The 19,643-nt window shown below is 65.0% G+C and overlaps 1 protein-coding gene across 1 annotated transcript in view; it reads left to right on the forward strand.

Moving 5' to 3' along the window:
• Window positions 1-18,627, forward strand: part of MAST1 (microtubule associated serine/threonine kinase 1) — a 46,841-nt gene extending 28,214 nt beyond the window's left edge. The window contains exons 13-27 of the mRNA XM_030545917.1: window positions 726-934; window positions 3,510-3,648; window positions 4,240-4,372; window positions 4,882-5,047; window positions 5,355-5,456; window positions 6,299-6,421; window positions 7,373-7,482; window positions 8,225-8,388; window positions 9,067-9,317; window positions 9,707-9,910; window positions 11,416-11,645; window positions 12,098-12,220; window positions 13,245-13,381; window positions 14,641-14,828; window positions 16,058-18,627. Coding sequence (XP_030401777.1) covers window positions 726-934; window positions 3,510-3,648; window positions 4,240-4,372; window positions 4,882-5,047; window positions 5,355-5,456; window positions 6,299-6,421; window positions 7,373-7,482; window positions 8,225-8,388; window positions 9,067-9,317; window positions 9,707-9,910; window positions 11,416-11,645; window positions 12,098-12,220; window positions 13,245-13,381; window positions 14,641-14,828; window positions 16,058-17,211 — 3,433 coding nt within the window. The 3' untranslated portion in view covers window positions 17,212-18,627. The remainder of the gene's footprint in view (window positions 1-725; window positions 935-3,509; window positions 3,649-4,239; window positions 4,373-4,881; window positions 5,048-5,354; window positions 5,457-6,298; window positions 6,422-7,372; window positions 7,483-8,224; window positions 8,389-9,066; window positions 9,318-9,706; window positions 9,911-11,415; window positions 11,646-12,097; window positions 12,221-13,244; window positions 13,382-14,640; window positions 14,829-16,057) is intronic.
• Window positions 18,628-19,643: the final 1,016 nt, after the last annotated feature.

The following is a 19,643-nucleotide window of genomic DNA, read 5'->3' on the forward strand; positions in this document are numbered from 1 at the left end:
TAGAGAATTTGAGAGGGGGAAGGGAGAGCCCTGGGCTCCTGGGTTCTGTCTCAGCTCCGAGGCAGCAGTGAGGTTGAGTGGTTAGAGTGGGGGAGGACTGGGTGTCAGGCCAGGTTCTCATGCCAGCCCTGGGAGGGGAGTGGTTAGAGTTGAGGGGTTGGTTGCAGGACTCCTGGGTTCTTGCGCCAGCCCTGGGAGGGGAGTGGTTAGAGTTGAGGGGTGCTGGGAGCTTGGCGCCAGGACTCCTGGGTTCTCGTGCCAGCCCTGGGAGGGGAGTGGTTAGAGTTGGGGGGTTGGCGCCAGGACTCCTGGGTTCTCGTGCCAGCCCTGGGAGGGGAGTGGTTAGAGTTGGGGGGTTGGCGCCAGGACTCCTGGGTTCTTGTGCCAGCCCTGGGAGGGGAGTGGTTAGAGTTGAGGGGTGCTAGGAGCTTGGTGCCAGGACTCCTGGGTTCTCGTGCCAGCCCTGGGAGGGGAATGGTTAGAGTTGAGGGGTGCTGGGAGCTTGGCGCCAGGACTCCTGGGTTCTCGTGCCAGCCCTGGGAGGGGAGTGGTTAGAGTTGAGGGGTGCTGGGAGGTTGGCGCCAGGACTCCTGGGTTCTCGTGCCAGCCCTGGGAGGGGAGTGGTTAGAGTTGGGGGGTGGGAAGTTGGCGCCATGACTCCTGGGTCCTCACCTGGCCCCAGTGGCTGTGGCTGTGGCCGGAGCCGAGCCTGTGCTGGGTTTCAGGGCTGTCTACTTGGTGCGGCACAAGGAGACCCGGCAGCGCTTTGCCATGAAGAGGATCAACAAGCAGAACCTGATCCTGCGGAACCAGATCCAGCAGGCCTTCGTGGAGCGGGACATCCTCACCTTCGCCGAGAACCCCTTCGTCGTCAGCATGTTCTGCTCCTTCGAGACCAAGCGGCATCTCTGCATGGTCATGGAGTATGTGGAAGGTATGGTGGGCATGCCTGGGCCTGGGAGGGCAGGGGGGGCAGGCCTGGGGCTGGGGGAGTGGGGGGGTACGCATGGGGCTGGGGGAGGCACCTTCGGAGCTAAGGGATGAAGAGGGCATGCCTCGGGTGGGGGGGCATTTCTGGTGCTGGGGGTGGGGGAGGGTGGGCATGCCCAGGGGTGGGGGACCACAGCCCGGGAGGCCTGGGGAGGGGACACCACCAGCAGCCCTGAAACTGGCTCCGCTGCCCACTATGTTGGACTATGGTGGGGCTGGCTAGCAGTGTGTTGTGTCGCAACACGGTGACTTTGCATTGTGATGTGGTGGGGCTGCCTAGCAGTGTCATGTCACAACATGGGAGTGTTGTGTTGTGATGTGGTGGGGCTGCCTAGCAGTGTGTCATGTCACAACATGGGGGTGTTGTGTTGTGATGTGGTGGGGCTGCCTAGCAGTGTGTCATGTCACAACATGGGGGTGTTGTGGTGTGATGTGGTGGGGCTGCCTAGCAGTGTGTTGTATCACAACATGGTGTTGTCGCGACATGGCGGAGCAGTGTGTCATGTCACAACATGGTGGTGTTGTTATGATGTGGTGGAACTGCCTAGCAGTGCGTTGTGACGTGATGCTGTAGGGTGTTGTTGTTGTCACAACGTGGCGGTGTCGTGACATGGTGGAGCTTCCTAGCAGTATGTCGTATCACCGGTGGTGTTGTGTCGTGATGTGCCCCTTCTGCGTAGCAGTGTGACACGTCCTGGCACGGTGGTGTCATCTTGTGACCTGCCTTCTCTGCGCAATGATGTGGCCACGCCAGGGCGGTGGTGTGTCGTGCCGGGCTGTCTCTGCAGGGTGGTGCGGCATGACATGGTGGCGCAGCATGATGTGCTGATGGCACAGGGGGTGATGCCATGTCATGGCGGCACTATGCTGTGCTGACACTGAATTGACATGGGGGGATGTGGGTCATGCATGAGGGATGGGTGTTGGTACAGGTTGACATTGGGAAATGACAGAGCAGGGTCAGCGTGGCATCTCGACTGGGTGGAGTTGTATTGCAACGAGGGGATGTGATGGGGAGATGTTGCATCATGATCGGGCCAGGGAACACTCGCAGTAGGACATGGCATCGCTGTGTCACGACAGGGCCATGTTCTGTCCCTAACGGCACCGTGGTTTAGAGTAGCAGGGTGGCGTTGTGGGACAGTGTCATGTCCCCACGGGGTGGATTTGTGTGGTATCGTGACGGGTCGGCACTGTGGTGTGCCCGGGTGCCGTTGTCTTGGGACAGGGCGGTGGTGGGTTGTGACAGTGCCATGTTGCATTTCACTGGGGCCAAGCTGCGTGTGCATGCCGAGCCTCACATCCTCCCAGCACAGGCGTCCCACGGCGAGATCCCCACATCACCGAGAGGCTGTTTTAACTGCTCCTGGGGAATCCTGCGCCAAAAACTTAACATTCGGAGCCAAAAAATGAACATTCTGCACACCATATTTTAAAATTCTGCAGAAGTCTGCAGAACACAATATAATCACGCCAGTTTCAATTATTTTGGTAATTTATTTCAAAACACCTCTCAGCGTGTATGTCTGTAACAATACAGGTGACAGAAAAGCGTCAGGAAATGTTTTTTGACAAATAGATTTTGTACTAGGAATATTAACACAGAACTCAGAGTAATAATTCCTTTAAACTACAGTACAGAACCGTATTTCCCACACCCCTCAGAAGCAGTGCAAAGGCTTGGGGGAGTCAGGGGTGATGGAGGAGCTGAGGGAGAGGGAAGTAATTTCTGGGAAGGAGCCTGGGGGGTTGTTGGATATGGGCAGGAAAAGTATGGAACACATTTTTGGGGGGAGGAGGGAAAAGATTGTTCTGGAGCTTCCCCCATGCAGACCCTGGTTGACCCCCAGCCTTTCCCATTTATCAAGCACATCAGCTCCTGTCTCCCTCCACCCCAGCTCAGACACCCCCCCATCCCCATGTGGCCCTGCACCACTCCTGACCCCATGTGTCTCTCTTCCCCTCACTCAGCCCCCCGCCTTGCCCATATGGCCCTGCACCCCTTCCCCCTGGGCCTCCACTCTCATTCAGCCCCTGCCCCAGCCTGTCCTCCCCCACTAGCCCTTACGAGCTCCTATCTGTGACCTCCCAGCAGCCCCATGTGTCCCATGCTGTCTGTCTCCCCACATGCTCCGTCTCCGGCCCTGGCCCGACAGGCGCTGTGAAGAAGGCACTGCAGCCTCTTTCTCTTCCCTCTTGCTGGCTGGGAGCGGCTGCTTTGTCCTGGCCCCACCGCACCCTCTGGTGGGCAACTGCAGCAACTTTCCAGCAGAAGTTATTTTCTGCGGAAAAAACCAAAAGTATGCACGGCACAGGAATTGTGTTCACGCGCAGTGGCACAGAATTCCCCCAGGGGTATCTCAGTACATTGGGGCTGGAAGCTGAGATTCCTGGAGAGGGTCTGGGGCTCCATGCATCCCACCATCAACAGGGCTCGAAAATGGGGAGCTCCCTGCTCTAGGGGAATGAGGGGAACCCTCCTCCCAGGATAAACAGGGTCCCTCTGGCTCCCTGGGCAGGTGGGGACTGTGCCACGCTGCTGAAGAACATTGGGGCCCTGCCCGTGGAGCTGGCGCGAATGTACTTCGCCGAGACCGTGCTGGCCCTGGAGTATCTGCACAACTATGGCATTGTCCACCGCGACCTCAAACCCGACAAGTATGGAGCCAGTGGGGAGGGGAGCAGAACGCCTGGGTGCTCTGCCCAGCTCTGGGAGGGGAGTGGGGGTTAGTGGTTAGAGCAGGGGCTGGGAGCCAGGACTCCTGGGTTCTATCCCAGCTCTGGGAGGGGAGTGGGGCCTAGTGGTTAGATTTGGGGACTGGGAGGCAGGGCTCTTGGGTTCTAGCCCAGCTTTGGGAGGGGAGTGGGGCCTAGTGGTTAGAGCAGGGGGGCTGGGAGGCAGGGTCTTGAGTTCTATCCCAGCTCTGGGAGGGGAGTGGGGCCTCGTGGTTAGAGCAGGGGGCTGGGAGGCAGGACTCTTGGGTTCTATCCCAGCTCTGGGAGGGGAGTGGGGTCTGGTGGTTAGAGCAGGGGGGCTGGGAGGTAGGACTCCTAGGCTCTATTCCCAAAAGGAAGCAGCTTCTTCCATTGTGCTTTCATCTCCATCCCCCAGCCCCATCTGGGCCCCCCTAAGGATGGGGGTGGGCCATGCGATGTGGTGATTTGGGGCCCAGGAGGGAGGTGGGGGTGCCTCAGAATCCCCCCTCCCCAGCCCCCACTCTCAGGAGCTCCCTGTCACTGTCCCCCCAGCCTGCTCATCACCTCCATGGGGCACATCAAGCTGACGGACTTTGGCCTCTCCAAGATGGGGCTGATGAGCCTCACGACCAACCTGTACGAGGGCCACATCGAGAAGGATGCCCGTGAGTTCCTGGACAAGCAGGTGAGGCCATGGGGCAGGGGATGGGGGGCCATGGGGTGGAGCTACAGGGGCCCCTGCTGGGGGGATCAGGCAGGGGATGGGCATTAGGCCATGGCTGAAGGGGCTCAGTTTATATAGAGGGTAGGGGCCACTAGCCAGGGGCTAATGGGGTAGGGGGCTGAGCTGGGGGCATTAGCGGGGCCAATGGGGTGGGGGGCTCAGCGGGGCCTGGGGGCCCTGGCTGAGGATTGATGGGGTGGGGGGTCAGCAGGGAACGGGGGCACTGGCCGAGGACTGACAGGTCGGTGGCTCAGCAGGCACTGGCTGCGGATTGATGGGGTGGGGGGGTCAGCAGGGAATGGGGGCACTGGCTGAGGACTGACAGGGTGGGGGGCTCAGTGGGGGCTGGGGGCACTGGCCGAGGACTGACAGGTTGGGGGCTCAGCAGGCACTGGCTGAGGATTGATGGGGTGGGGGGTCAGCAGGGAACGGGGGCACTGGCCGAGGACTGACGGCCCCCCCCTGGGCAGGTGTGTGGGACCCCCGAGTACATCGCGCCAGAGGTGATCTTGCGGCAGGGCTATGGGAAGCCGGTGGACTGGTGGGCCATGGGCATCATCCTGTACGAGTTCCTGGTGGGCTGCGTCCCCTTCTTCGGGGACACCCCCGAGGAGCTCTTCGGGCAGGTCATCAGCGGTAGGTGGGGGCGTGGGGGGAGGGGGACCCGGGCATCCCCGGGGGGGGTGAAGTTTGAGGGCAGGTTCATGGAGGGGACAGTGTCAATTTCATGGGAAGGATCTGGGGTGGGGCTGAGCCGGGGGAAGGGTCGGGGAGGGGCTGAGTTTTGGGGGGAAGGGTCGAGGGAGGGGCTGAGCTGGGGGAAGGGTCGAGGGAGGGGCTGAGCTGAGGGGGGAGGGGCTGAGTTTGGGGGGAAGGGTCGGGGAGGGGCTAAGTTGGGGTCCAGCTCTGCCCCCATCTAACCCCCCCCCCACCCCGCTCCCAGATGACATCCTGTGGCCGGACGGGGAGGAGGCCTTGCCCGCGGATGCCCAGCACCTCGTCTCCTGCCTGCTGCAGACCGACCCGCTCCTCCGCCTGGGGGCCGGTAAGACGCTTCCCCCCCCCCCGCGGGGCCCAGCTGGGGATGGGCACTCGGGCATGGGGCTGTGACTATCACACCATGGACCTGCTGCAGCCATGGGCCCCGCTCAGCTCGTGCCCCAGTGTAACCCCCCAGCCTGGTGCCCCCTTCATCTGACATCCCAGCCCCTCCGTCCCCTTCCTGGTGCCCGCAGCTGACTCCAGTGCCCCCTTTGATGGCAGCCTTTGGCCATTGTAGCCGTGTGGTGCCCAGCACCTGTGGGCCCGGGCAGTTCTGGCTGCCTCCAGTGAAGGGCCCTGCCCCCCGGCCTGCCCCTGCCTGCCCCCAGCAAAGGGCCCTGCCCCCTGGCCTCCCCCTGCCTGCCCCCAGAAAAGGGCCCTGCCCCCCGGCCTCCCCCTGCCTGCCCCCCAGTGAAGGGTCCTGCCCCCCGGCCTCCCCCTGCCTGTCCCCCAGCAAAGAGTCCTGCCCCCCGGCCTTCCCCTGCCTGCCCCCAGCAAAGGGTCCTGCCCCCCGGCCTTCCCCTGCCTGCCCCCCAGCAAAGGGTCCTGCCCCCCGGCCTCCCCCTGCCTGCCCCCAGCAAAGGGCCCTGCCCCCCGGCCTCCCCCTGCCTGCCTCTCAGCAAAGAGTCCTGCCCCCCGGCCTCCCCCTGCCTTCCCCCAGAAAAGGGCCCTGCCCCCTGGCCTTCCCCTGCCTGCCCCCCAGCAAAGGGTCCTGCCCCCCGGCCTCCCCCTGCCTGCCCCCCAGCAAAGGGCCCTGCCCATGGCCCCCCCTGCCTGCCCCCCAGCAAAGGGCCTTGCCCCCCGGCCTCCCCTCCCTGACGCCCCAGCGGGGGTCGGTCTCCGCAGGTGGCGCGTTCGAGGTGAAGCAGCACAACTTCTTCAAGGAGCTCGACTGGGCGGGGCTGCTGCGCCACAAAGCCGAGTTTGTCCCCCACCTGGAGTCGGAGGAGGACACCAGCTACTTTGATAGCAAGTGCCACCCCCCCGTGCCCCCTGCTCCTGCCGCCCCCACCCCGCCATGGGCACGGCCCGGGCAGCCCACCATGGCCGAACCATGAGCCAGCCTGGGCTCCAGAGCTCAGGGAATGGGGACTCTAGAGACTCGTGTATCCAGAACCACGGGTCTGGGGGCTCAGGTTCTATCCCGGCTCTGGGAGGGGCGTGGGGTCTAGTGGCTAGAGCAGGGGGCTGGGAGCCAGGACTCCTGGATTCTATGCCCAGCTCTGGGAGGGGAGTGGGGCCTAGTGGTTAGAGCAGGGGGCTGGGAGGCAGGACTCTTGGGTTCTGTCCCAGCTCTGAGAGGGGAGTGGGGACTAGTGGTTAGAGCAGGGGGCTGGGAGGCAGGACTCTTGGGTTCTATCCCAGCTCTGGGAGGGGAGTGGGGTCTAGTGGCTAGAGCAGGGGGCTGGGAGCCAGGACTCCTGGGTTCTATGCCCGGCTCTGGTGGAGAGTTCAATCCTCCATGCTGCCACCAGGGGCTGTTGCATCCCCTTTCTTTTAAAGGAGGTTTGGGTCTGATGTTCTCGCCCCCGTCAGTGGCCAGCAAGCTGCCCACACGCCATGCCCACAGGCAGCATCTCTGGCCGGGGGCAGAAGGGACCTCAGTCTCCATGCCCTGTTCAGTCCCTCGTCCCTCTGGGGTCCCATTGACGCCATTCAGGGGAGGGGATTGTGTGCCATGGGTGCCCGGCCTGCTGGGAGTTGTGCTGAGGGCCTGCAAACTCGTTGTGCTCGGGGGGGGGGGCACTTGAGCAGCTGGGAATGAATGGCAGGATCAGGGACCCTTCGTCCAACACTGAGATGCAGTCATCTCTGGGGTGGGGGTTGTATATATGGGGGCCCCTGATCTGGTGCTGAGATGCGGCCACCTCTGGGGTGGGGCGCAGGGGCTGTTTATTACTATCTCCCTTCCCCCTCCAGCTCGTTCGGACAAGTACCACCACATCAACTCCTATGACGAGGACGACACGACGGAGGACGAGCCGGTGGAAATCCGGCAGTTCTCTTCCTGCTCCCCCAGATTCAGCAAGGTGGGACCCCGTAACACCGAGGGCAAAGGGCTGCCCTGTCTGGGGCACCTAGGGCAGTGGTTGTGCATATGTGTGAGTGTGTGTGGTGTGTGTGATGCATGGGACCCGTGTGAGCTATTGGACTTGGATACATGGGTGCTGTGTCTGTGGGCTGGAGATCTGCGGGGCGGGGGTCATGTGATCCATGGGTGAATGTGTGTGATCCATGGGGCTGAGAGCGCACATATGATCCGTGGGGCCAGGGGCGTATGTGCGAGCTGTGGATCTGGGGGCACGTATAAGATCTGTGGGGCTGTGTGTGTGTGTGTACGATCCGTGGGGCTGCGGGCACGTGTGTGATCCGTGGGGCTGGGGGTGCGTGTGCTATCTGTGGGGCTGGGGGCTTGTATGATCTGTGGGGCTGGGGGTGTGTGCGAGCCATGGGGCTGGGGGCATGTGCGAGACGTGGGGCTGGAAGAGCATGTGCGAGCTGTGGGGCTGGGAGGGTGAGCCGTGGGGCTGGGGATATGTGCGAGCCATGGGGCTGGGGGTGTTTGCTATCCATGGGGCTGGGGCGTGTGCGAGCCGTGGGGCTGGCAGCATGTGCGAGCCATGGGGCTGGTGGTGTGTGCGATCCGTGGGGCTGGGGGCGCGTTTGCAAGCGGTGGGGCTGGAGCGTGTGCCATCCGTGGGGCTCGGGGCGTGTGCGAGCCATGGGGCTGGCGGCGCCCCCCTGACCCTGACCCTGACTCTGACCCCCCAGGTGTACAGCAGCATGGAGCACCTCTCCCAGCACGAGCCCAAGGGCCCGGGCGTCACCAAGCGGGACCAGAGCAACAAGCACAAGGACGAGACGCTTGGCAAACGCGAGAGCCTGGGCAGCTTCACCCTGCGGGACAAGAGCTGGCGCAGCAGCTCCCCCGAGCTGTGAGTGGGGGGGGCTCCTCAAGGGGTGACTGGGGGGTCCCCAGAGCTGTGAGTGAGGGGGGCTCCCACAGGGGTGACTGGGGGCCCCAGAGCTGGGGGGGCTCCCCGAGGGGTGACGGGGGGGCTCCCTGGAGCTGGGGGGGGGGGCTCCCCGAGGGGTGACTGGGGGGGTCCCTGGAGCTGTGGGGGGGACTTCCCAGAGAGGTGACTGGTGGGATTCCCAGGAGGTGTGAAGGGGGGCAGGTGGGGGCTGGGCAAGCTCCCCCAGAAACCCCCCAGCCTGCAGCGCCCCTCTGTTGGACCGGTCCAGGAGACCTTCTGACAGAGGCTGGCTCTGGGAGGGCAGTGGGGTCTAGTGGTTAAAGCGGGGGGGGCTGGGAGTCAGGAATCCTGGGTTCTCTCCCAGCTCTGGGAAGGCAGTGGGGTCTAGTGGTTAGAGCAGGAGGGGCTGGGAGTCAGGAATCCTGGGTTCTCTCCCAGCTCTGGGAAGGCAGTGGGGTCTAGTGGTTAGAGGAGGGGGGCTGGGAGCCAGGACTCCTGGGTTCTCTCCCAGTTCTGGGAAGGCAGTGGGGTCTAGTGGTTAGAGCAGGGGGGCTGGGAGCCAGGACTCCTGGGTTCTCTCCCGGCTCTGGGAGGTCCTTGGGGGCCTCACCCGCCCGCCCTGCATCTGTGCCACAGGAAGCGCCTCTCGGCCTCGGAGTACACCTACACGGAGAGTGAGTCGAGCCCCCCGCTGGGCGCCCGGCGCCGCTTCTCAGCACTCATGGACACCAGCCGCTTCACCGCGCCGCTGGAGGACGACGATGAGCCCCGGGCCAAGGGCCCCGCCAGGGAGAACGGGGGCCCCACAGCTGCCCCCCAGGCCGAGGGAAAGGAGGGGAGCGTGGGGGCAGCTGGGGACCATGCTACCCCCAAGACCGCCGAGGCTGGTGGGTAGGACCCGGGGTTCCTGGCAAGGAGGGAGGGGAGCCAGGCAGAGCGTTAAAGGTGGCATCCTCCCCCCCCCGGGGGAACTCCCCCTCCTGGGAAATTGCCCCTGCTCATTGGCCCCACTAGGCAGAGCATGGGGAGGTGCATTCTGGGTAACAGGCTGGAAAGCTTTGCGGGGGGGGGCAGTGTATTGTGGGTACCAGCCCTACATAATGGGGGGCCAGAGAGAGGTGCATTCTGGGAAAGGGTCCGGAAATCTCTGCGGAGGGCGCAGTGAATGCTGGGTAATGGTGCGACCATTGTGTGGGGTGGAGAGGTGCAGGGGTGCCAGGCAGGAGGCTAAGACCCTCACGTACCCCCCCCCCCGTTGCTCTGTCTCTCCACCCAGGCGATAGAGTGAAAGGGGGCGATGCCCAGGCCCCGAAGGACGCGGACCCCCAGACCCCCAAAGCCACCAGCGACCTGGTGCTGCGGCGTGCCCGGCACCAGCAGCTGTCCGGGGAGTCGGCAGGCGAGAGGCGCAGCGCCCGGGTGGGGGGCAAGGTCATCAAGTCTGCCTCAGCCACCGCCCTGTCCGTCATGATCCCCACAGGTACCACCCGGACCCCCCACCTGTTCGTCATGATCCCCACAGGTACCCCCCTGGCCCCTTGCCTGTCCATCATGATCCCCACAGGTACCCTTCGGACCCCCATGCCTGTCCGTCATGATCCCCACAGGTACCCCCTGGACCCCCCCCACCTGTCTGTCCTGATCCCCACAGGTACCCCCCGGACCCCGCCTGTCCATCACGATCCCCACAGGTACCCTCCGGACCACCCCGCCTGTCTGTCCTGATCCCCACAGGTACCCCCCGGACCCCGCCTGTCCATCACGATCTCCACAGGTATCCTCTGGACCCCTATGCCTGTCCGTCATGATCCCCACAGGTACCCCCGGCCCCTCGCCTGTCCATCATGATCTCCACAGGTACCGCCCAGCCCCCCCCCCCCCCCGCCTGTCCGTCACGATTCCCAGAGGTACCCCTCGGACCTCCATGCCTGTCCGTCACAATCCCCACATGTACCCTACGGACCCCCATGCCTGTCCATCATGATCCCCACAGGTACCCCCGGCCCCTCGTCTGTCCATCATGATCTCCACAGGTACCGCCCAGCCCCCCCCCCGCCTGTCCGTCACGATTCCCAGAGGTACCCCTCAGACCCCCATGTCTGTCCGTCACGATCCCCAGAGGTACCCCCCGCCCTGTCCATCACAATCCCCACAGGTACTCTCCCGACCCCCCCGCCTGTCCGTCATTCCCACAGGTATCCGCCGGACCTCCATGCCTGTCCGTCACAATCCCCACATGTACCCTCCGGACCCCCATGCCTGTCCATCATGATCCCCACAGGTACTCCCTGGACCCCCCCGCCTGTCCTGATCCCCACAGGTACCCTCTGGACCCCTATGCCTGTCCGTCATGATCCCCACAGGTACCGCCCAGCCCCCCCCGCCTGTCTGTCCTGATCCCCACAGGTACCCCCTAGGCCCCACCTGTCAATCACGATCCCCACAGGTACCCTCTGGACCCCCATGCCTGTCCGTCATGATCCCCACAGGTACTCCCTGAACCCCCCCGCCTGTCTGTCCTAATCCCCACAGGTACCCCCCGGACCCCACCTGTCCATCACAATCCCCACAGTTACCGCCCAGCCCCCCCCGCCTGTCCGTCACTATCCCCAGAGGTACCCCTCGGACCCCCATGCCTGTCCGTCACGATCCCCAGAGGTACCCCCCGCCCTGTCCATCACAATCCCCACAGGTACTCTCCGGACCCCCCCGCCTGTCCGTCATTCCCACAGGTACCCCCCGGACCTCCCCGCCTGTCTGTCACGATCCCCATAGGTACCCCCCACTGATACCTCCTAACCCCACTGAACTGCCTGTCGTGATCCCCACAGGTACTGCGCCCTGGAGAGCAGGACTTCTGGGTTCTCTCCCTGGCTCTCGAAGGGGAGTGGGGTCTATTGGTTAGAGCAGGGAGGCTGGGGCTCAGGACTCCTGGGTTCTCCCAGGGAGGCCGTGCTGGTCTCACATGCCCCCATCTCTCTGTAGTGGAGCAGCACAGCAGCTCCCCCCTGGCCAGCCCTATGTCGCCCCGCTCCCTCTCCTCGAACCCGTCCTCGCGGGACTCCTCCCCGAGCCGCGACTACTCACCCGCCGTCACCGCCCTGCGCTCGCCCATCACCATCCAGCGCTCCGGCAAGAAGTACGGCTTCACGCTGCGCGCCATTCGCGTCTACATGGGCGACAGCGACATCTACAGCGTGCACCACATCGTCTGGGTACGCCCGGCGGGGCGAGGGGCCTCGTTCCCCATGGGGGGGCAGAGCAGGCCGGGCGGGGGGCAATGCAGACGGGGCATTGGGGGGGGCCTTGAGCCCCCTGGTGGCAGTGCATGCTGGGAAATCCCTGGGGTAGTGCATGCTGGGAAGGAATCTTGCACCACACAGGGGAGCAGGAGATACTGGGAGAGGGTCTTGTGCCCACTTAGGGGCAGGGCATGCTGGGTAAGGGACCTCACACCTACCTGCGGGTGCAGTGCATGCTGGGGGCAGTGCATTCTGGGTACCGCCCTCACACCATCATTGGGCGGGGGAGCTGCATCGTGGGTAAAGGCGCTACAGTGCTAGGTGGAGCATTGCATTCTGGGACGGGCCCTGCGCCTTTGGTTGGGGCGTTGCATTGTGGGTAAGCAGCATGGGCCAGCCCTGACACCTGCCCCCCTGCCTGGCAGCACGTGGAGGAGGGGGGCCCAGCCCATGAGGCGGGTCTCTGCGCAGGAGACCTCATCACCCATGTCAACGGGGAGCCTGTGCACGGGCTGGTGCACACAGAGGTGGTAGAGCTCATCCTGAAGGTAAGTGTCAGGGAGTGGTGCATGCTGGGAAAGGGGTCTGGGGAGCAGTGCATGTTGGGAGAAGGGCCTAGGGAGCAGTGATTGCTGGGAAAGGGGCCTTGCACCCCATCGGGGAGTGGTGCATGCTGGGAAAGTTTCCTCACACCCCACTGGGGAGCAGTGCATGCTGGGAGAGGGGCCTCATGCTCCGCTGGCTTCCAGTGCATGCTGGGAAAGGGGCCTCGCACCTCACCAGGGAGCAGTGCATGCTGGGACAGGGGACTCGTGCCCTGCCGGGGTGTGGTGCATGCTGGGAAAGGGGCCTTGCACCTCACCAGGGAGCAGTGCATGCTGGGAGAGGGGCCTCACACCCTGCTTGCAGTGCATGCTGGGAAAGGGGCCTCGCACCTCACCAGGGAGCAGTGCATGCTGGGACAGGGGCCTCGTGCCCTGCCGGGCTGCAGTGCATGTTGGGAAAGGGGCCTTGCACCTTACCAGGGAGCAGTGCATGCTGGGAGAGGGGCCTCACACCCTGCTGGCTAGCAGTGCATGCTGGGAAAGGGGCCTCGCACCTCACCAGGGAGCAGTGCATGCTGGGACAGGGGCCTCGTGCCCTGCCGGGCTGCAGTGCATGCTGGGAAAGGGGCCTCACACTTCACCAGGGAGCAGTGCATGCTGGGAAAGGGGCCTCGTGCCCTGCCGGGCTGCAGTGCATGCTGGGAAAGGGGCCTCACACTTCACCAGGGAGCAGTGCATGCTGGGAAAGGGGCCTCGCACCTCACCAGGGAGCAGTGCATGCTGGGACAGGGGCCTCGTGCCCTGCCGGGCTGCAGTGCATGCTGGGAAAGGGGCCTCGCACCTTACCAGGGAGCAGTGCATGCTGGGACAGGGGACTGATGCCAAGTCCCTGTCCCACCGTGGCACATGGAGTCCAGCAGTGACCCCAGGCGCCACCCACATGGCCCCGGGCCAGTGGCAGGCCTTGGCTAATGGGGATGGAGGGATGTTTCCTGCCCCCCCCCATGTGGCCTGTTTCTCATGGCAGAGCGGGAACAAGGTGATGGTGACCACAACGCCCTTCGAGAACACGTCCATCCGCATCGGGCCGGCCCGCAAGAGCAGCTACAAATCCAAGATGGCCCGGAGGAACAAGAGGAGCGTCAGCAAGGAAGGGCAGGAGAGGTAGGGGGGAAGAGGGGGAGGGGAACGGGGGCATGAGGTGGGGCAGGAGGGGGACGGGGCAGGAGGAGGTGCAGAGTGGGGGGAAAGGAGGGGGTGCTGAGGCAGGAAGGGGAGCTGGGCTAGGGGGGACAGGATGAGTGCTGGGGCAGGGGAAGGAAGGCGTGCCAGGGCGGCGGGGGGGACAGGAGGGGTGCCAGGGCCGGGGGAAGGAAGGCGTGCTTAGCTGGGGGGGACAGGAGGAGTGCCAGGGTAGGGAACAGGAAGAGGTGCTGGGGGTGGGTGCCGGGACGGGGTGAGGGGTGCTGGGGCAGGAAGGAGTGCCGGGATGGGGAACAGGAAGGGGTGCTGGGGGTGGGTGCCGGGACGGGGTGAGGGGTGCTGGGGCAGGAAGGAGTGCCGGGATGGGGAACAGGAAGGGATGCTAGGGGTGGATGCCGGGATGGGGTGAGAGGTGCTGGGGCGGTGGGGCAGGAAGGAGTGCCGGGATGGGGAACAGGAAGGGGTGCTGGAGGTGGGTGCCGGGACGGGGTGAGGGGTGCTGGGGCAGGAAGGAGTGCCGGGATGGGGAACAGGAAGGGGTGCTGGGGGTGGGTGCCGGGACAGGGGGTGAGGGGTGCTGGGGCAGGAAGGAGTGCCGGGATGGGGAACAGGAAGGGGTGCTGGGGGTGGGTGCCGGGACAGGGGGTGAGGGGTGCTGGGGCAGGAAGGAGTGCCGGGATGGGGAACAGGAAGGGGTGCTGGAGGTGGGTGCCGGGATGGGGTGAGGAGTGCTGGGGCAGGAAGGAGTGCCGGGATGGGGAACAGGAAGGGGTGCTGGGGGTGGGTGCCGGGACAGGGGGTGACAGGTGCTGGGGCGGTGGGGCAGGAAGGAGTGCCAGGATGGGGAACAGGAAGGGGTGCTGGGGGTGGGTGCCGGGACGGGGTGAGGGGTGCTGGGGCGGTGGGGCAGGAAGGAGTGCCGGGATGGGGAACAGGAAGGGGTGCTGGGGGTGGGTGCCGGGACGGGGTGAGGGGTGCTGGGGCAGGAAGGAGTGCCGGGATGGGGAACAGGAAGGGGTGCTGGGGGTGGGTGCCGGGACGGGGTGAGGGGTGCTGGGGCGGTGGGGCAGGAAGGAGTGCCGGGATGGGGAACAGGAAGGGGTGCTGGGGGTGGGTGCCGGGACGGGGTGAGGGGTGCTGGGGCGGTGGGGCAGGAAGGAGTGCCGGGATGGGGGGGCCATGAGGGGGATTCCCCCCAGCACTGACCCTCTCCCCTACAGCAAGAAGCGAAGCTCGCTCTTCCGGAAGATCACCAAACAAGCCAACCTGCTCCACACCAGCCGCAGCCTCTCCTCGCTCAGCCGCTCGCTCTCCTCCAGCGACAGCCTGCCCGGCTCGCCCACCCACAGCCTGAGCGCCCGCTCGCCCACCCAGAGCCTGCGCACCACCCCTGACTCTGCCTACCTCGGTACCGGGCGCAGGGCACCACGGGAGTACTGGAGGGCAGGGGGCACCACTGGGGGGGCAGGGGACATCCTGGGATGGCTGGAGGTCGGGCACTATGGGGTGAGCAGGGAGCATGGCTGAGGGGGCACAGCAGGTGGGGGCTGGGGGCACAGCGGGAGGGCACCAGCAAGGGATCACCAGAAGGGAGTGGGGGGGACAGGGACATGGGCGGGGATCTCTGTTACCTCCTCATCCCTGCCCCCCATGCCAAAAGGCATGGTGCAGGTGAGTTGGGGGGCTTCAGAGCCACCTTCCTGCGTCTGTGAGTCAGGTTGTGCCCCACTGCCGGGGGCGGGGGGGAGCAGGTGTGGGGCTGGACTTAGGGATGGTGGAACCTCTGGGATGTCCTTGGGCTGCAGGGGCTGCTCCTTCCACCAGGTGGCGCCCCAGCCCCGTTCAAGCCCCCCCACATCCTGGGTCTGTCAGGGGGCTTGACTGTGCCCCCACGTCAGTCAGTGCCCCTGGGCAGGGGGGCAGGAGGGCGGGGGGGATCCAGGCCCAAAGCACCAGCGACCAGAGATATGGGGTGAGCTGAGTGCTCCAAGAGAACTGGGGGGGGCCGCCCCATCCCACTTGTCTGTCTGTCCATCCATCAAGGGGGCTGCCCCATCCCACTCATCTGTCCATCCATCCGTCCACTGGGGGGGCTGCCCCATCCCACTCATCTGTCCAGCCATCCATCGGGGGGGGGCCCATCCCACTTGTCTGTCCAGCCATCCATCGGGGGAGGGGCCCCTCCCACTCATCTGTCTGTCCATCCATCGGGGGGGGGCCCATCCCACTCCTCTGTCCTACCATCCATCGGGGGAGGGGCCCCTCCCACTCCTCTGTCCATCCATCCATCAGGGGGGCCGCCTCATACCACTCATCTATCTGTCCAACCATCCTTCCATCGGGGAGGGGGCAGCCACATCCTACTCGTCTGTCCGTCCAGCAATGAGGTGGGCAGGGAGAGCTCTCTCCACTTCCGCTGATCCAGAGCAGGCTGAAACACAGCCCGTATTCCATGGGGGGGCTCCTCCAGGACTGCCCCCCCCCGGATGTAGAGGGATCAGGCTGTGGGAGGGGGGCTGTGTGATGGGTCCTCCCCCTGGACTGCCCCCCTTGGGGTGCTCAGAGGCCCTGGTCTCCAGGGGTCCGAGCCAACCCTCTCCGGGATCTCACCCCCCTCCCGGTCTCCTCTCTCTGCAGGCGCCTCGTCCCAGAGCAGCTCCCCAGCCTCCAGCACCCCCAACTCCCCGGCCACCTCCTCCCACCACATCCGGCCCAGCACCCTGCACGGCCTGTCGCCCAAGCTGCACCGCCAGTACCGCTCGGCCCGCTGCAAGTCGGCCGGCAACATCCCGCTGTCGCCCCTGGCCCACACCCCCTCGCCCACCCAGTCCTCGCCCCCCCCGCTGCCCGGCCACACGGTGGGCAGCTCCCACACCACCCAGAGCTTCCCCGCCAAGCTGCACTCCTCCCCCCCCGTGGGCCGGCCCCGGCCCAAAAGCGCCGAGCCGCCCCGCTCGCCCCTGCTTAAGCGGGTGCAGTCGGCGGAGAAGCTGGGCTCGCCCCTGGGCTCGGAGAAGAAGGGGGCCGTGCGCAAACACAGCCTGGAGGTGACCCACGCCGAGTACCGCAAGGACTTCCATCCCGAGGCCGGGCTGCAGAGCCTGGCCGAGTCGGACGGCGAGAGCCTGGGGGCCGGCGATGGGACCGGTAGGCAGGTGGCCGCCCGGCGGCTGGGCCGGCAGGAGTTGGCCCTCAGCTTTGGAGCCGGGGAGGCGACGGGCCCAGCCGATGGGGGCCAGATGAGCGCCAAGGAAGGGCCAGCCTGCGCCGAGGCGGCCAGCAGTCCCCGTGACCCGGCGGGGGGCATTAGGAGACACCAGGGGGTTCAGACCGAAGAAGCCTTTGCCGCTCCTGCCCGGCCCCCGGCCAAAGCTTTGAGCCCGGTGCAGGAGTATGAGCAGGGCAGGCGGGGCGAGGCAGAGGGGGCACCGCGCGGGCCCGTGCCCCTGGTGGTGGAGCCCCAGGAGAGCACTGACGGGCAGGGGCTGTGGGAGAGGAACGCCACGGGGGGCCAGGGCCGACAGCCCCCCAAGTGCCCCCAGAACCAGGCTGGCTCCCCCAGGGAGAAGTTGATCCTGGAGGTGGTGGAGGAGCATACCACCCTGGGGCCCCGAACCAAGCCCTCCTCCCCCAAAGGCCCCTGCCCTCAGGGTGCTAAAAATGGGCTGGCCCCCCCCAGGAAGGGCCTGGCTGAGGTGAAGACGCTGGGAGTGATCCTGCCAGCTGGGAGGGGCCCTGCCCCCCAAGTCTCGCCCCCTGCCATTGTGGAGAAAAATGCAGCGGGGCACTGAGAACAGTGTGGGGGAGGGGAGGGTGCCCCCCCCGAAGTGTACATGCCGCAGGGAAACAGGGACGTCCCTGTATTTTGGGAGACACGGTCAGGAACCCCTCTGCCGTCCCCCCAAAAGGAATCTTGTCTGGTTTTGTGCAGAGGGTGGCATGGGGTTACACAAAGCCCCCACCCCCACCCTGGTCACAGCTGCTTCCATCAGTGGGGTGAGGGGCACCGAGCCAGGAGGAACCCCCCCACTCGGCCTGGTTTCTAAGCTCCATGGAGAGGGGGGAGTGGAGGCAGCGCCCCATTGTAAGGCCCCCAGTGAATGGCATGTCCTGTGTAAAGTATCTATACAGATCTATATATATATAATATATACGCGCAAGAATACCACGCACCCTGAAGGGTTAATACTGTGATTTCCCCCAGGTCCTTGCCATGGCCCTGTCAGAGAAGGGTTAGTGTGTCCCCAGATTCCCTGGGGGGGGGGCAGCTTGCTCTGGATCCTTCCAGGCTGGGGCATTTCAGTGCCCCCCCGGCCACCCCACTCTGGGGCCTGGCTTGCTGATGTCACTGAGCAGCAGCTGCTGCATCATCAGGTGGGCCTCCTGGGTGTTTGTGATGTCATCAGACCAGCCCTGTCTGTGTGATGATGTCATCACAGCAGGGCTATGGCAGTGCACACACCCCCCCCGTGCTGATGCTGCCCCAATTCCCCCCCCCATGTGCCCTGGTGGGGGCATCCCCCATGGGCATGGTTCTCGCTATGCAAATACCCGGTGCTGCCCTGGGAGCAGATTGAGCTACTGGGGGGCCCGACACAGCCCATGGGGGGCATCGCTGTCTCACCCCCCCCCCAAGAATTCCCCACCAACCAAGCCTTAATGGACCCTGCATGCAGTGGGCACCCTGCTCACATATTCACATGCCCCCCCACCCCCATGGCCTGTGCAAACCTCCCCCCCCCCAGGCCTTCTGCAGAGGGACCAGCAGGGTCGTATTTCCCAGTGGGAGACAACTCCCTCCCACCCAGGCCTTGGGGGGGGGGGTCTCACAGAACGGGGTCCCTGGGCCTCTCGCCAGCCTGTGGGTCAGACAGGAGAATGAGAGCGGGGGTTGGGGGGAGGAGGAACATACCCCCAGGAACAGTACCGCCCCAGGCTGATCCAGTGATAACCAAGGAGCGGGATGGTTTTTGGGGGGGAAAATAATCCCTTATCCCCCCACCACCACCCAAGAAAGGTGCTATAACCCCTGATCACACTGGCTATGAGAAGGGATTCCCACCCCCCTTCCTGCTCCACAGCCCCCAGGTATATGAGAGGACCCCACAGGTTTGTCTGTGGAGGGGGGGACACTGTCCAGCCCTCACCTGGGTCCTAAAGCAACCGTGTGCTCATGTAATAAATAAATACTGTACAGCACATATCAACCCCCCCAGGTGTGGTGTGTCATTGGGGGAGGGGGAACAGGAGGGGGTGTCTATATAGTCAGCCCTTCCCCTGCTGCATTATCTGGGGTTGATCCCCCCCCGTATCTTTTGCAGCATCAGGGGAGGGGCTCATGTCCCCCACAACCCTCCTCACTGCATGATTGGGGGGGGGGCAGCCCAAACCTGCCGCCCCCCCACCAACTGCTGCAGTGACTGGACGGGGATCAGCCTGTCTCCCCCATGCCCAGCCATAACATTGGATGGGGGGGGGTCAGTGCCCAGGCTGAGGCCTGGTGCCCCAGCACCTACAGCCATACCCCACTTGAGACCCCCCCCATAATTCCACCCAACCAGGGAGGTCGGCTCCTCCATGCACGCAGCCGGTGGCGGGTGTCACGGGCATTGGATGGTGACCGGGTGGGGGAACCCATCATCCTGTCTGGGTGAAATCACAGGACACCCCCCCCACACACACAGCCCCAAAGACAGCATTAATGACTACTACAAGATCAGGGAGGCAGGGCCCACTTCTGAGTACCCCCTCCCCCTCCAGATCAGACCCTCCCCAAGCCACCTGGATCTCATGCCCTGTTGACTCCTGGTTCTGCTCCAGCCCCACACCAGGCCTGGCCCCGATCCAGCCACCTGTGGGGCCGGGCATTGCCTGTTGTGTACCGGCTGGTGTGACCAGCTGCGTTCACATGAGGCTGGGCTCACACGGGCCAGGCCGCAGGAATGGGCCAAAGGTGTCATGGCGGAGTCACCCCCACCCTCCCATGGGGCAGCGGCCGCAGGGTTCTGATCCGCCACCCGGCCTGGCCCAGGGGTTCTGGTTCAGCCATGACACACAGGCACCCAACGTCACGGGGTTCGGGCCTTTGGGTCGGTCCGAGCAGGAGACAGGCTGGGGCGGGGGTGGGCTGGGGCCAGATGGGCATAGTGGGGACAGGTCCGGGGTCTGGTTTGGCCCATTTGAGGCCAGAGGTGTGATAGTCTGGATCCAGCTGTAGGCTCCC

This window comes from Gopherus evgoodei, unplaced genomic scaffold, assembly GCF_007399415.2.
Source record: "Gopherus evgoodei ecotype Sinaloan lineage unplaced genomic scaffold, rGopEvg1_v1.p scaffold_40_arrow_ctg1, whole genome shotgun sequence".
Taxonomy (NCBI): domain Eukaryota; kingdom Metazoa; phylum Chordata; order Testudines; family Testudinidae; genus Gopherus; species Gopherus evgoodei.